Source organism: Colletotrichum higginsianum, chromosome 2, assembly GCF_001672515.1.
Source record: "Colletotrichum higginsianum IMI 349063 chromosome 2, whole genome shotgun sequence".
In the NCBI taxonomy this organism is placed as follows: Eukaryota; Fungi; Ascomycota; class Sordariomycetes; order Glomerellales; family Glomerellaceae; genus Colletotrichum; species Colletotrichum higginsianum.
This window is the reverse complement of record NC_030955.1, coordinates 5,542,803-5,557,652: the sequence shown is the minus strand read 5'-3', so window position 1 is coordinate 5,557,652 and position 14,850 is coordinate 5,542,803. Positions and strand designations below refer to the sequence as shown.

The 14,850-nt window shown below is 56.9% G+C and overlaps 7 protein-coding genes across 7 annotated transcripts; 5 read left to right on the top strand and 2 right to left on the bottom strand.

The window, feature by feature from the left end:
* Positions 1 to 440: 440 nt before the first annotated feature.
* CH63R_03391 (Alpha/beta hydrolase) lies at positions 441 to 1,721 on the bottom strand (the record flags this gene model as incomplete). Its single annotated transcript, XM_018298366.1, has 1 exon — positions 441 to 1,721. One exon carries the CDS (start codon positions 1,719 to 1,721, stop codon positions 441 to 443), a length of 1,281 nt encoding a protein of 426 aa, XP_018163182.1.
* Positions 1,722 to 2,380: 659 nt separating this feature from the next.
* On the top strand, positions 2,381 to 3,534 carry CH63R_03390 (Short-chain dehydrogenase/reductase; the record flags this gene model as incomplete). Its single annotated transcript, XM_018298365.1, has 2 exons — positions 2,381 to 3,336; positions 3,420 to 3,534. The coding sequence occupies 2 exons, from the start codon at positions 2,381 to 2,383 to the stop codon at positions 3,532 to 3,534; spliced, it is 1,071 nt and encodes a 356-aa protein (XP_018163181.1).
* An 83-nt stretch (positions 3,535 to 3,617) lies between these two features.
* Positions 3,618 to 4,279, bottom strand: CH63R_03389 (uncharacterized protein; the record flags this gene model as incomplete). Its single annotated transcript, XM_018298364.1, has 2 exons — positions 3,618 to 4,091; positions 4,184 to 4,279. The coding sequence occupies 2 exons, from the start codon at positions 4,277 to 4,279 to the stop codon at positions 3,618 to 3,620; spliced, it is 570 nt and encodes a 189-aa protein (XP_018163180.1).
* Positions 4,280 to 4,546: 267 nt separating this feature from the next.
* Positions 4,547 to 6,686, top strand: CH63R_03388 (cytochrome P450 oxidoreductase GliF; the record flags this gene model as incomplete). The annotated part of the gene is made up of 5 exons (XM_018298363.1): positions 4,547 to 4,666; positions 4,706 to 5,074; positions 5,159 to 5,337; positions 5,406 to 6,154; positions 6,235 to 6,686. The coding sequence occupies 5 exons, from the start codon at positions 4,547 to 4,549 to the stop codon at positions 6,684 to 6,686; spliced, it is 1,869 nt and encodes a 622-aa protein (XP_018163179.1).
* A 3,276-nt stretch (positions 6,687 to 9,962) lies between these two features.
* On the top strand, positions 9,963 to 10,467 carry CH63R_03387 (Cytochrome P450; the record flags this gene model as incomplete). The annotated part of the gene is made up of 2 exons (XM_018298362.1): positions 9,963 to 10,148; positions 10,231 to 10,467. 2 exons carry the CDS (start codon positions 9,963 to 9,965, stop codon positions 10,465 to 10,467), a joined length of 423 nt encoding a protein of 140 aa, XP_018163178.1.
* Positions 10,468 to 10,565: 98 nt separating this feature from the next.
* On the top strand, positions 10,566 to 11,781 carry CH63R_03386 (Cytochrome P450; the record flags this gene model as incomplete). Its single annotated transcript, XM_018298361.1, has 3 exons — positions 10,566 to 10,617; positions 10,680 to 11,288; positions 11,369 to 11,781. The coding sequence occupies 3 exons, from the start codon at positions 10,566 to 10,568 to the stop codon at positions 11,779 to 11,781; spliced, it is 1,074 nt and encodes a 357-aa protein (XP_018163177.1).
* Positions 11,782 to 12,286: 505 nt separating this feature from the next.
* Positions 12,287 to 14,026, top strand: CH63R_03385 (ent-kaurene oxidase; the record flags this gene model as incomplete). Its single annotated transcript, XM_018298360.1, has 1 exon — positions 12,287 to 14,026. The coding sequence occupies one exon, from the start codon at positions 12,287 to 12,289 to the stop codon at positions 14,024 to 14,026; it is 1,740 nt and encodes a 579-aa protein (XP_018163176.1).
* Positions 14,027 to 14,850: the final 824 nt, after the last annotated feature.

The window sequence follows — 14,850 nt, the reverse complement described above, 5'->3', positions numbered from 1 at the left end:
AGCAATTCAAGGTGATATGGAGGCATGTTACACTGGCAAGTAGGGTTAGGCGAATGAGCCGATGCTCTAAACTTCATATCCCAAGCTACTCCCTAGAACTACAATACAATGCTATTCATGTATACCCTTACAGATAGTATGGATGCACAGCTTCTTATAACATTCCTATCTTTGCTCTATGGAGATCTACATATCTACTGTGATGGAATTGGTTACGTTTCTAAACGCAGGCAAGCGTGGCGCTCATACTTCATTCAGTTCTTTGCAGAGATACCGGTTCCCTTTGCTCTATGGAGATCTACATATCTACTGTGATGGAATTGGTTACGTTTCTAAACGCAGGCAAGCGTGGCGCTCATACTTCATTCAGTTCTTTGCAGAGATACCGGTTCCGTCAACACCCACGCTTGTTTTGACTATCGTGCTCAGAAGCCAAAGCCTCATAGCCGTGGACGCTCGATCTTCAGCTTCTCGTCGAGGAACCTGAATGTCTTCTGGTTGGCCAGGCGCAGGGCGCCCATCTTGGCCTGCAGCGAGCCCTGGCCCGGCGTGGCCGTCATCCACAGCTCCCTGTCCGCCTCGGCCAGGCCCGTCAGCTCGTTGTACACGCGCATCGTGTGGTGGCTCGCCTCGAGGTACAGCGACTGGGCGGCGCCCGAGACCAGCACGGGGCAGCGGATGCGCTCGAGGTAGCCGCCGCCGAGGGTGTAGCGCTTCATCTCCTTCATGATGCGCGCGGGCGACGCGTGGCCGAAGAAGGTGCCGGCCACGCTGATCTCCCAGCGCATCTGGAACGACAGCGCGAGCATGACGCCCACGCAGGCGTCGACCACGCCGTCCGACAGCCAGCCGGCCTCCCAGGCGCCGATGAAGGCGGGCGAGACGTGGGCCGTGGCGAAGTCCCAGAAGGAGTAGAGCGGGTCGAGGGCGACGCAGGCCTTGATGCGCGGGTCGGCGGCGGCACGGAGGGCGAAGTAGCCGCCGAGGGAGGCGCCGGCGTACGCGATGCGCGAGGTGTCCAGGTCCAGCTCGGGGCGGGAGTCGGCGAGGTCCTCGATGAAGTCGATGACGGCGCCCACGACGACCTCCCAGTCGGGCCGCATCTTGGTGTCGTGCCGCCGGAGCGTGATGCCCTGGCCGGGGCCTTCGAAGGTCAGGACCGCGTAGCCCAGGTCCGGGCCGGCGGACGGGTGCATGTAGAAGAGCTCCTCCTGCAGGGCGTCGGCGCCCCCGCCGCTGATGAGAATGGGGATCTTGCCGGGGAGCCGGCGGTCCGGGGGCGGGAGGTAGAGATGGGCCGGGAGCGACTTGCAGGTGCCGTCCTGATAGGGGATATCGAGGAAGAGCACGGGGCCGTCCATGAGAGCGGCGGCCTTCCGGAAGTGAGCCTGGACCTCCTCGACGACGGCCCGCTGTCTCGGATGGGGCCGGTTGGGGCCGTCGCCGGTGAGCATGTAGCCGCTGGCGCGGGTGTAATTCGAGCCTCGCAGGTAGGCGTTGCGCGCCGCGACGCGGTCACCGCTCTTGGAGGCCTCGTCGGCGAGGGCGAGGGCGCGTTCGGCCTGCGTCTTCCAGGCGCGGTTCCAGCTGTCCGGGTTGCCGTCCTTGATCTGGCCGACGGCCTCGAGCACCTCGGCCACGTCGGCGCCGCCGTAGACCGCGGTGCCGAGGATGCGGCAGACTTCAAAGTCGAAGAACTGACCCTTGAAGAAGTGATGCATGATTTGGGAGGCAAGGGGGAGAGATGGAGGGGGGGGTTTGATATCTGAGTCAGTGATCCAAGTTCAAGGAAGCCCTTGGTTATGAAGGGGAGTGAGAGCTGCAGGTAGGGTAGTAGTAGTAGTAGTAGTAGTAGTAGTAGTAGTAGGTATAACTCGGGGTTCTCGAGTCTTCCGCGACGACAGTATCTATGTGCTCGTCTGTTTCCGCCAAGTTTCTATCGAGCGAGTGGTGTTCCATGACTTATGAACAAGCAGCTCACACCTCACATCTCACAGCCACCCTGTCGTAGCTCATCGGTGTTCCGATCTCCGATGCCGCGGAGTGGTGGATGGATGGGGATGGAGGAGTGTGGCCGAAGTTCAAACACCGGAAGACAAAAGGGATGCCCCCAGTCATGGAAAAGGTTGCCGTGCACATTCGGCACCAGTCATTTGTCATGGAAACATCGATATCTCGTTGGTGGACTAGGAAGATACTTGCGCATCCCCAAAGGCTAAATATCCAAGACCGACACTAATACTACAATACATCACTGTGGCATTGCGCCTCAACAGTCTCTCCATCAGCCGGCAGAAACGGCATGAACTCCTGCTCGTAACTCGTTTTTGGCTGCCGGATCTCTCTTCTCAGTCGTCACAGTATCAACCCATTCATCACCATGACCGACCCGAACCTGATCACCGCCCGCGAATCCCCAGGCGGACCGCCCCCAGGCGTGAGCCTGCCCTTCAGGCTTCGATGGTCAAAAACACACCCTCCCGAGGACCCCGCCGTAAGCTTTGCGGGCAAGACGGTGCTCGTGACAGGGGCCAACACGGGACTGGGATTCGAAGCGGCGGTCAAGTACGCTGCCCTCGGCGCGGACAAGGTTATCCTCGGCGTTCGTTCCGCCAGCAAGGGCGAGGAGGCCAAGAAGCGCATCACGGACCTCACAGGCTGCAGCCCGGATGCCATCACCATCCTGCAAGTCGACCTGGCGGACTTTGGGTCCGTCACGGCTTTTGTTCGCGACCTGGAAAAGGTTACGCCCAGGCTGGACGTGGCCCTGCTGAACGCCGGCCTGGGCAACCCGACGTACGAGAAGTCGTCGGCGGGATGGGAGATGGCCGTGCAGGTCAACGTCCTCTCCACGGCTCTCATGGCCGTCCTGCTGCTGCCCCTTCTCCGGGCATCCACGGCGGCCACCGCGGGATCGACGCCGCATCTGACCTTTGTCAACAGCCACGGGCACAGCATGGTCCCCAAGGATTCCCCCCTCGTCGACGGCAGCCTGCTCAAGACGGCCAACGACCAAGAGACCTGGGAGACGAACAAGAGCTACTCGCTCGTTAAGCTGTTGGGGATGGCCGTCATGCAGGCTATTGCGCGCATGACCGTCGGCGAGAAACAACAACAACAACAACAGCCGCAGATCATTGTGAACGCCGTCTGTCCCGACCTCTGCAAGACCGACCTGGGTCGCAAGTGGGCAGGCTTCATGTCCAACGTCGGCAAGGCCATATTCTACGCTCTGTTTGCCCGCACTGCCGAGCAGGGCGCGCGATCTTTGGTCAGCGCGACGGCTCTGGGGCCCGAGAGCCACGGCCGCTTCTGGCACCACGATATCCTATATCCGTGAGTCTTGGGGGAGTCTCCAAATCCAACCCCGATTTGGTCGGTGCATTTTACTGATACGTTATCATTCGTTGACCGTTCAGATTCGGTGAGCTCGCCCAAGACGAGGCGTTGATGCACAAGACATGGAACGAGGTTGTAGAGGCAATTGCCCAAGACCAGCCTGACATACTGAGGTTGCTGGATGACCCGAAATGACGTAGATGTAAATATATAGATTTTGAAAGAGGAGCTGGTTTCTTGGTCTAGCGGCATTCTATTTACTTGGCAGGTAAATACGTTCACACAGCGAGAGACCTATAGTCATATACGAGGCGTGCCTGGACCTTCTCGTCCCCCTTGGTGGTGGTGCAGTATTTGCAGAAGCGTCTCTCTCCATTCACCTTCTCGAACCCCCACAGCGCCGTCGTTTTCCACCCGGTGTTGACTCCCTCCGTGAACTCCTTGATCCCCACCCGCTCGTCCGTGGGACTGGGCTGTTCGATCTCGTGGCCCATCAGGTCCTCCCCGCTGACCTCGGCCTTGGGGACGTACTTGGCCCGCATCGACATGGCGCCGAAGATCGGGACCTTGTCGTGCCTGGTTTCCCCGTCGAGGATGTAGCTGTTGGCCGTGTCGAAGCCGCCGGGCCTCACCGTCTGGTTGATGTCGATGACGGTCGCGGGGCGCTCCGGGGGCGCCGGGTCTTTCTGGTCCATCTTGAGCTCGAGGGAAGCGTAGGAGATGACCTTGCGGACGATCCACGGGATGTTTTGCTTGCCAGAGTATTATTAGCCTCAAGATCACGCATCGGTGCGGACGCACCACAACTCCAAGGCACAGCACGACAGCACGCCTCGACACTTACCAGCATAAAGGTTGGGCCCAGGTCATCCGACTCTATCGGGTTCAACGACCAGATACCCGTCATGTTCAAGATGCTGGCTTCTTCTGGGGCGGCCATACTGTCGAGATTTCACGGCTGACCAATACGCTGGATGGAGAGCGAGGGACGGTCTGGGGAAGAATTGTGTCTGCTCGACCGACATCTCTTTGGGCTCGGCGTTGCAACCGCCCCTGGCCATCTTTATCGTGCAGATCCAGGTTCGGCGATGCGTTACACGAGTCGTTCTCGGATTCGGAGCCGGTGAGCAGCACAAACAAACTCGCCATCTCACCCACCTAGCCTAGTATAAACAACGGAGGGACAGGGAGGCAAGGGGTATCCAACATGTGGAGCGTCCCCGAACATCGGCCTCACATCGCCGAGACCTCTTCCGATACCCTCCCGGGGTGGTCCCGAACTTCCAATAACCCCCCGAATGGTCAAATCCGCAAGGCCGAGACCAAGGTGTTCTGTGTACAATCACATACATGACATTCTGGTTAGGAACCCAAACAAATCAACGCTCTTGTAAGCTTCACTGACAACACAGGAGGAGCAGTAGTAACTCGTCGTTGCAACACCATGATCACCCCGGCTGAGATCCTAGAGCATTACCAAGTTATACGGCAGACATTTGCGCCGCTACGCCTATCGCGATGGCAGCTCATGCGGCTCCTCGCGTCACAGCTCTGGAGAGAGGCCTCTCCCGTCGCCAAGACCGTTGGTGTCGCCGCCGTTCTGCTTTTGTTGGTGTCCATCGTCGCTTGGATGACCCGTCCTCCGTCTCTGCGGCGGCTGGGCATCCCGCCCGCGATCAAGTCCAAGTCCGGCAGGCTGGACTTCAAGGAGGTTCTAGAAGACACGGCAAAAATGGTCAGTCAACCTCACCCTGCCGTCGCATCGCTGCTTCGCTGCTTGTGTCGTGTTTGTAACTGACTTCCTTTCCCCCCCTCGCAGCGTCCAGATACCCCGTTCTATCTCAACGCATTCGGCACTGAATACGTCGTCATGCCGTCCAAATGCTTTGACGAGGTCAAGCGGCTCCCGGAAAAGAACGCCTCGGGCTTTGCGTATTTCTATCAAGTGTTTCATGGGGCGTGGACAGGCGCCGGCGTGCAAACACCGGAACTCGGCAAGTATGTCGAATCAAAACAACCCGTCCCGTTATTCCCGCCTGTTGTTCCATGGCCAGGATCGAGAGTAGATGGACTAACGAGAACGTGAACGGGAAAAAAAGGACCATCGCCGTGGAACTCACCCGCGCCATACCGTCCCTCGTACAATGGAGACAGCAAGACTGCGCAGCGGCCTTCAACATGGCCGTCGGTGCGTGCCCGGACTGGCGCGAGATCAAACTGTACCCCACGATGCAGGACATGGTGGCCTCTGTCAACGCCAGCGCCATCGTTGGAAGGGAGCTGGGTACCGACCAGAAATGGATTCGCGCAGTCGACCGGATGCCCATGGGCGTGGCTATCCCTACCATCATCCTGGGCTACCTGCCAGCCCTTCTACGGCCCATAACCAAGCCATTCCTCTTCCTCCCACTCAAGCTGATACGATGGAAGATCAAGCGCATGCTGCGGCCAGTTCTCGAGAGGGACATCCGCGAGTATGAGTGCAGCGCTGACAAGAAGGATCTGTTCGGCCCCAAGGAGCAGGGCAAGGTGCAGCTAACCGGCTGGTTGCTAGCGCGGTACAAGGGCAAGATGGACTTTGACGCCCTCGTCCAGGACTACATCACTCTCTCGTTCGAGTCCACGCCGTCGACGGCATCGACCCTCTTCTTCCTCGTGTGCGAACTGGCCGCCGACCCAACGCTCCAGGACCTTTTGCGCCAGGAGCTCCAGGAACAGACCGAGGACGGCCGTCTGCCCCAGACACACCTCAACGAGCTGCGCAAGATGGACAGCGTCATGCGGGAGTCTGCCCGCGTCAACCCGTTCAGCTACCGTGAGTTACAAAAACCGTCCCTCCCCTAGATGTAACTTCCGTTTTCTAGGCGGCAAAGTTGGCTAACGCGAACTCTCAAGTCGTCCTCTACCGCAAGCTCCGAGCGCCCACGAAGCTTTCTCTGGGCCCGGAGCTGCCCGCCGGCACCAACATCTGCGTGGACGCCCACCACATCAACAACTCGCCGACCCTATGGGACCGCCCGGACGTGTTCGACGGCCTTCGGCACTACAGGGCGCGCCAGACGCCGCAGAACGAAAACCGGTTCAAGTTCGCCAACCTGGGGTCCGACGCGCCGGGCTGGGGCGATGGGCTCCAGGCGTGTCCTGGGCGCATGTTCGCCGACAACACCATCAAGATCATCCTGACGCACCTGCTGCTGCACTACGACGTGAGGCTAAGGCCCGGGGAGGCGAAGCCCAAGAAGGGGGCCATGCCGAACGGGTCCATCATGCCGGATCTGGGAGCCAGGATTCTGTTCCGGTCAAGACCGGAGGCTCCCTGGATGGCCCCAAACGAGAAACATGTTTAGCGCAGGAGCGGCAGTGTTTTCGTCCAACAACACTCAGATCATGGTTGGGTCCCAGCTCCTGAGGTCTGTTTAGTGATGGACAAGGTTTACGGCTTCAAGCAGCACCCTGTACGAGTCCATGCACCACCAGCTTTATATAAGTCAACATACCCACTTTCGGACACCCCCCACATGCGGACACCCAAAAAATGAAGCCATCTCCAACATCACCACTATTTTCACTTAATTACTGCCCTCTTCTAGATGCCACTACAATACAGTCTTCAGCTTCACTAGGTAAATCAGACTCGCTGGATTCACCTGCAGTATCCTCTTTTTCACCAGCCTCAACCTGCGCCTTCTGCACGTCTGAGATAGTGGCAAACTTGGTGTTAGGATCCAGCTGGACTGCCTTCCTCTTTCTGACTGTAGTATTAGTCACTTGGGCCTGCAGAAGCTCCAGCTTGTGCTGGGCAGTAGCCAGCTCATAGGCCTTCTCGTTGAAGCCTTTTTTCACCTTCATAAAAAGGAGGCGTTGAGTACTGGCGTCATTGTCCAGCTCTGTGAATAGCTTCAGTTGGCCAGCCAGGTCCTTCATCTTCCTTGGCGTCGACCATACCACTGCAGACGACGCAGATGCCCATCCTTCAGCTTCCCTGCCTTCCTTGCCTCTAGACTGCCCTTTGCTGACCTGATCTGACGATGCTGATGGCTTTGGTGTTGTTGGGAGTAGGAGGGAGCTCATCAGAGGCTTCGCCATAGAGACAGGCCATAACCCTGTCCATTTCCAACCACTTCTGATGTTCTTGATCGTCATACCTGCAAGGGCAGCCTTATAATAACAGCCTAAGAAGTTCCTCTTGCCTACAATAGTAGAGTCATTCCATTGACTAAGGTATCCAAGCTCCTTCCTATAGGCTGCCTTGAGAGGGCTAAAGACTGCTTGATCAAGTGGCTGGAGGACATGGGAGGTGTGTGGCGGTAAGAATAGTAGATGGATGTTGTTTATATAGCATAACCACATAAAGTCTGTCGTTGTATGACTCCCATGCCCATCCAGGATCAATAGTCTAGCCTCCTTCTTGTTATCCTTGCCCTGAGGGACAGTCTGAGGGATGAAGGCCTTCTGCAGCCATTCAACTGCAGTAGCATCTGTTGTCCAGCCATTTTCCGTTGCTGTAAATAGCCATCCTTCATAAGGGCCAAGATCCAGAGGAAACCACTGCTGCTGGACTGTCTTGCCCTTGTATATAATGAGGGGATGAAGCCTCTGGCCCAGGGCAGAGATGCATTCGATGATGGATACCCATGCCCTTGATCCAGGCTGTTTCTTGCGAACAGACTTCGTCTCAGACATGCCCAGCACCAGCCCATTAGATCCCTGGCCCTCAAGGATACCAGTCTCATCCATGTTATATCTATTGGCTGGTTTAATGCCCTGGACCTCTGGTATGGCGAGGAGTTTGAACCATTCCCTGATGACCTCAGTAGATGCCCCATTAATACGTCTGGAGTCAATAGGGCGACTTCTCTGGACCTTGATAGATGGGTTTCTCTTGAGGAAGGCTTGGATCCATCCTTTGCCTATAGGCTCTGTGTCCCCCATAGCATGAAGGATCCTTTCTGCGAATACCTTCACCTGCTGATGAGTTGGAGCAAGGCCAAGGGCATGCTGGATTCGCACCCATTCAGCCAGCTTAGCCTCCTGGTCAGGGGAAAGCCTCTGGAGATCTGCAAAGGCAATAACCCTTGACTGGGCACCAGTCATGCGTCGATATATCGTTGTTCGAGGGATCCCATACTCGCGAGATGCACTCTTAATAGCCTGGCCACGACTGATAGCCTCAAGAGCCTGTTGAAGCTGATCTTCGGTATATTGGGTCATAATACCTAAAAGAAGGTATGCTGAAAAAATGAGCCCATTTGGATAAGGTAGGATAATGTTGTGATGGGTTGAAGTTGGAGGAGGGTGGTGGTGATGAGGGGGAAATGAGGCATTTTTGGGTGTCCGCATGTGGGGGGTGTCCGAAAGTGGGTATGTTGACTTACATGGTAGGTAGCTACTAAGTAGGGAGGGCACGACTCGGCTTACCATGGTATAAAGATACTAGAGTTTCAAAGTTTGTATTGCTAGAACCTTCAACGGCCGACATTTCTGATACTTTCTTTGAGAGTGTTTGAGACTAGCAGGTGGTTGTTCACAAACGGATAACCGGCATTTTGTGCCTCGCGATAGTAAGCCCCCAGCGATTTCTTTAAGCCATAGGGAATCTCCTTGATCAATAAACCGTGTGCGAGGTTTCAGGACCGGAAGTCGTGATGGTGATCTTTGAATAAGATCACTCGAGTTTTGACATCTGTTGTAAATATCGCATCGAGGAATCCTGCTGAAGTCGGCTAGAAGTCAGGCTTGGTTTTTGCATCTCTATTGTGTATTGGCCGGGCTGGCCAGGCCGAATCTTGGACAACGCTCCGGTATCATTATAGGTGCTCCTCTTGAAGCACTACTACTTGTGCTCTGGCAAACAAACGTTCAATCTTGCCTACAAGGGATCATGCAAGGGTGGGTTGACTAGGCCTATCCTTGTAAGGTCGGATTACCATCGCGTCCGTGGAGAAAACCGAATCCGACTGCGTGCATGAATGTCCGGAAGGACTGCTCTATTAGTAAAGTGAGTTCAGCGCGGCTAAACCTTCCCATACTACCTGATCTGCGGGAAAATGGGTTGCCTGCAACCACAACAGTAGCAACACTGAATCTTTTCCACAGGGGAACAGACATCTAGCAACCCAGTTGAGATGTAGAGGAGGAGCGGGAAGTGTTGATGACTTTGGAGGCATAAACTGGATCTTGGATGACAAGCTTTGCAAAAGGTCCAGTTCTGATGATGATGATGAAGTGGTACCTTTCACATGATTCTGGTCTAGCGTGACATAACTAGAGTTCCTGGCTGACGTTGTCCAGCTTCTGGAGCCCGTTGGAGTCTTCCTCATGTTGTCGAGCACACCCTGACTCTTGCCAGTCCAGAATCAGTCACAAGTGATAGATCACTCCCTGCGCTACCCTGCTCCTTCGGCGTTCCACCGGCAAACCTTGGCGAGCAGCGGGGCCGAATTGGTACAACGCCGGATGGGCCCGACTCAGGGCCAGCCCGATGCCGAATTCTCTGGAGCACGCGTTCGACAAGGATTAACGCAGGGATCTAAAGTGGTTATAACCGTCCACCTTGAGCGAACAGATGCGGTGTGACATTGGTTAATGGATCATCAATTCATTTGTTGAGGCCCATTATCAATATGTCAAGATTGTTGCAGTACGGTTGTGCTCTGCTCGCGTTTGGTGTCTGCTGGTTGATCCAGAGGCGGCTGAGCCGACGCCGCTACGACTTGGATAAGTTGCCGTTCGTCAGATTTGAAGAAAACGACACGCCGGAGAGATATGTGGCAGACTCCAGGAGCGTTCTACACAGCGGCTACGTCCAAGTAAGCACCCACGGGTTATCTTGTTCGACCCATACAGGACGGTTCGTGAGCGTCCCAACCATTTCCTGACGACTTTGCGTAGTACCTCAAGAATGGCATCCCCTTCCGCATGAGAAACCCTGTGGATCCAGATCACCCACAGGTCATACTCCCCTTCAAATATCTCAATGAGGTCAAGATGGCGCCGGAGAGCGTAATGAGCTTCCAGCGTTTTTCGAGGCAGGCGTTCCTACTGGATTACATCAATGCGCCCAAGCCTACAGCCATGGCTCCTCACATAGTCCGTGGAGATCTCAACAAGCACCTGGGTAGTTATTAAATCCGTCTCGATCAGCTTATTCGACATGGGACTGAACGTCCTTGGCCAAGAGTCGAACAAGCTTGCTAACCACGGGAGTAGGCACCTTGACGGGGCAAATGGGGGTGCTTGCCAGGCAGTCTATTAACGAGGGCATGCCAAAGTGCAATGGTACGTGATTTGGTTTTTTTCTGTGGGTGATTGCTCTGTGGCTTACTCGAGATGGCGGCCAGACTGGACCCCCTTCCAGCCATACTTTCTTTTTGCACACACCGTCGCACGCGTGACATCAATGGCACTCGCAAGTCCGGAGCTGTCCGCAAATGAGGAGTGGAGGAACATCATGGTAACCTCCACGATCACTCTGATGCAGACCGCGCAGGAGGTGCGAAGGAAATACCCTCGCCACTGGCGGTGGGTTGTCCCGTGGGTCGAACCAGGCGCCAAGAGGATCTACGAGATCCGTAAGAGATGCGCCGAGCTCCTCGCGCCCAGCTACCAGAACAGATTAGCCCGGATGGCCTCCAACGAGAAACCCCTAGTAGACGGCATCCAGTGGCTGATGAGCACAGTCCCGGATGGGAAAAAGGGACTGCTCGAGATAGCAGACGAGCAGCTCTTCCTGAGCATGGCGTCCATCCATTCGAGCTCCGCATCCACGCTGTCCTTTGTCTATGACCTTATGGACAGACCTGAGTTAATGGACGAGATTCTACAGGAGATCCGTTCAGTTCGTGGTGCAAAGAACGGCTCGTCTGAATGGACCAAGCGGGACCTGGACCAACTGGTCAAGCTGGACAGCTTCATGAAGGAGAGCCAACGCTACTACCCTGTTGGTCTCGGTACGTTGAAACGGCAAACCCCAGTCCTTTCGGCACATCGGAATCCGGTGGGGGCACAACTGACTCAATGGACACCACAGTGACCGTGCAGCGCTCGAACCTACGGCCGTACACCTTCTCGGACGGCCTGACAATCCCGGCGAACACGCAGTGCTGCTTCCTCAACTACGAGCTGAACCACGACCCTGAGGTGTACGAGGACCCCGAGACCTTTGACGCCTACCGCTTCCTGCGCCTGCGTGAGACGGGTGACCCGCACAAGCACCACTTCGCGTACGTGTCGGAGGACTCGATCAACTTCGGCGCCGGCACGTACTCCTGCCCCGGGCGGCACTTTGCGGGCAACGAGATCAAGCTTATACTTTGCGAGCTGCTGTTGGGCTACGAGATGAAATGGCCCGAGGGCGGGAGTCGGCCGCCCACCATGTACCGCGACTTCTCGTCCAACCCGGACCCTGGGGTGGACATTCTGTTCAGAGAGCGGAAGTGCTAGGCAGACAAACAAGGTGCTTCCCGGCGGACGACATGTCAGGTAGCCAATGCGCTAGCTAGGTAGACGGGTTCTCTTGGTAGGCAGGGTTTTAGGTAGACAGTGTGTTAGGTAGCCAGGAGGCTAGGTAGACAGGGTGCTAGGTAGAGCAAAATGCGAGTGGTGCAGTTCCATGTCCGAGTCGGGGACTTGACAGTGTCTCAAAGTGGATCCGTCCGAGCCTCCGGGGCCGAAGGACGGACCATTCGGCCCCATATCGGCGACACCTCTTCCCCGAACCGGCGTATCACTCCGAAAAGTGTTCGGAGGTAACAATTCCATGAATGATAGAACCGTGCTTCGACTCGCACACCAAGATTGTGTCCATGAATTTCAAACCCCTCTGGCTTATTGTGCCGTAGCCCTTTTGTTCTCTGCAACTTTGGCGGTGTCTAACCAAGTACATTTTTTGCCTTGCTTCTATATCCGCGTAAATTCCATCCCATTGTACCTGCCTTTTCCCCGAGTCATGCATCGACCGATAGTCGCTCTCGCTTTGGGCTTAGCCGCCACGTTCCTCCCGTATGCTGCTGCTGCTGCTGCTCCATCCGACTCAGACTGGCAAGCATTGCATGATGCCGTGGGCGGGAGACTCTTCACGGCGGAGCCCCTCGCCCGCCCATGTTTCTCCATGTTCAACGGGCAGGCTGTGAAGCCGGACGAGAACCGATGCGCCGTCGTCGCAGGAGATTACCGGAACGGCAGCATTGGGACGGACTCGTACGCCAGTTTCGTGCACACATACAACGAGGCATGCGCGTCCAACGTCACAGACCAGTGCCTCCCGCCGACAGGGGACTTCACTGCGGGCTCCGTTTCCGGGCAATGCAATCAGGGCACTCTCTCTGAGAGATACATCACCGTGGCCGGCGCCAAGGACGTACAGGCCGCGCTCGGCTTCGCGCGCCGGACAGGCGTGACGCTCTCTGTCAAGGCCACCGGCCACGACTACGCCGGGCGCAGCAGCCGGAAAGGCTCCCTGGCACTATGGACCCGCAAGCTCGACAGCCTCGACTACGCGCCGAGCTTCACGCCCCTCGGCAGCTCAGCGCCACCGGTCCAGGCGCTCACGATCGGCGCGGGCGTGAATCTGGGAGAGGTCTACGCCTTCGCCGACCGCCACAACGTGACCTTCGTCGGCGGCTCCTCCGGCACCGTCACGGCGGCCGGCGGCTACACCCTCTTTGGCGGACACGGCGTCCTGACGCCCCTCTACGGCATGGGCGCCGACCGCGTGCTGGAGTTCCGCATCGTCACGCCTGATGGCGAGTTTCGCACCGCCAACGAGGCCACGAACCCCGATCTCTTCTGGGCGCTGCGGGGAGGGGGCGGCGCCGCCTTCGGGGTCGTCCTCGACGCCACCTTCAAGGTCGAGCCCGCCATGCCTCTCACGCTGTCTCTGATGCGCTTCGACGCCACCGCCACCAACACCGGCCCTTTCCTCTCGCTCCTCATGAACCGCTCCGCCGCCTGGGCCGAGGAGGGCTGGGGAGGGCCCATGGACGCGTCGACGCTCGCCCTGCTCACACCAACTCTGGACCTGGACGTCGCCAATCGCTCAATGGAGCCAGTGGCCGCCTACGTCACCGCGCAGGGCGGTACCGTCGTCCTCGAGCGGCATCCCTCCTTTTACTCCTTCTACACCAAGTATGTGGCGGCTTCAAGCTCAACTGGGGCCGGCACCGCCACGTTCGCCACCTTCCGCGTCCTCCCAAAGCGTCTGCATCGCTCCGAGGAAGGGCGTGCGGCCGTGGCGAGCACGTTCCAGGCCATGATGGCCGCTGGTCTCAAGCCTTACGTCTTCCAGACGGCGCCGTCGAGCTACGCGCACACGCCGGGCTCCAACGCTGTACACCCGGCGTGGCGCGACAGCTACTGGCTGGTCGGCACCTCGCTCTCTTGGGAATCCAACGGCGCAGGCCTAGAAGAGCGTGTTCGGGCGGCGGCCCTGCTGCAGGAGGTGTCGGGCAACCTTACGGCGCTGGCACCGGAAGGCAGCATGTATCCGAACGAGGCTGACCCCTGGACCGAGGACTGGCGGAGGGAGTTCTGGGGCGAGGAGAATTACGAGAAGCTGCTGCAGATCAAGCGCAAGTACGACCCGGATGGGCTGCTTAGCTGCTGGAAGTGCGTCGGGTTCGAAGACAAGGAGATGGAAACAGATCCCGCGTACAGGTGCATGGGGGCGTTTCAGAGAACGAGTACATGAACCTTGTAAGATAGACAGTCCGGATGATCCACCAACCATGTTCCATGTCAGCCAATTAGATATCGTGTACTAGTGCTCTATATACGCGAGCAAAGGAGAAGTCTATACATGGTTTTGAGGCGAACATCTCCGCCCCAAACCTCTACGGCTGAATCTAGAAAAAACGTATGATTTTACCTAAACGGCATGTTTTGGAACTGTCCACAACTCCTACCTCTGCCCGATTCGGCGGGGTGAAGCTGATCTACTTTGTTATCACAGCTGGCATACGGCTTTGACATCATGCCACGCAGAACAAGCTACAAGCGGCGTAGGTCAAGGAATGAAGCCCAAAAAAAGTCGAACTAGCCTCGCTATGAATCGCATCGCAGTGGGCCTCGGAGTGTAAGTCAGCATCAACGCTAACGGAGTAGATGTCGGCGACGCTATAGTCGGTGTCGGCTTCGGCGTCGGCTCCGAAGGGGTCGTTGTAGGTAGCATGCCGGCTTTGTGCGTGGACCAACGGCATAGATCGACACGTTAGCGACTGGGAATAGATTTATCGAATCATGAACATTTCCAGATGGTGTGCCATCGAGGCGAGCTGGGGGAGGTGAGCTAAGGGAGTGTTTGTTTCAAGTATTCACTAATCAGGGGGACTAGCTTTCACGTTGGAGTTTTGTTTGCCGGTATACTATGTAGCCAGTGACTGAGTCAAGGATTGAGTTGAGCTGGACCAAAGGAGGTCCGCGGACATCCGTATAGGTACGGCGTTGGTAGATCTTGTCTTTGGCATCATCCCTGCATGACAAACTGAAAATTAGGGTTTGGTCTGATCTTCGTTC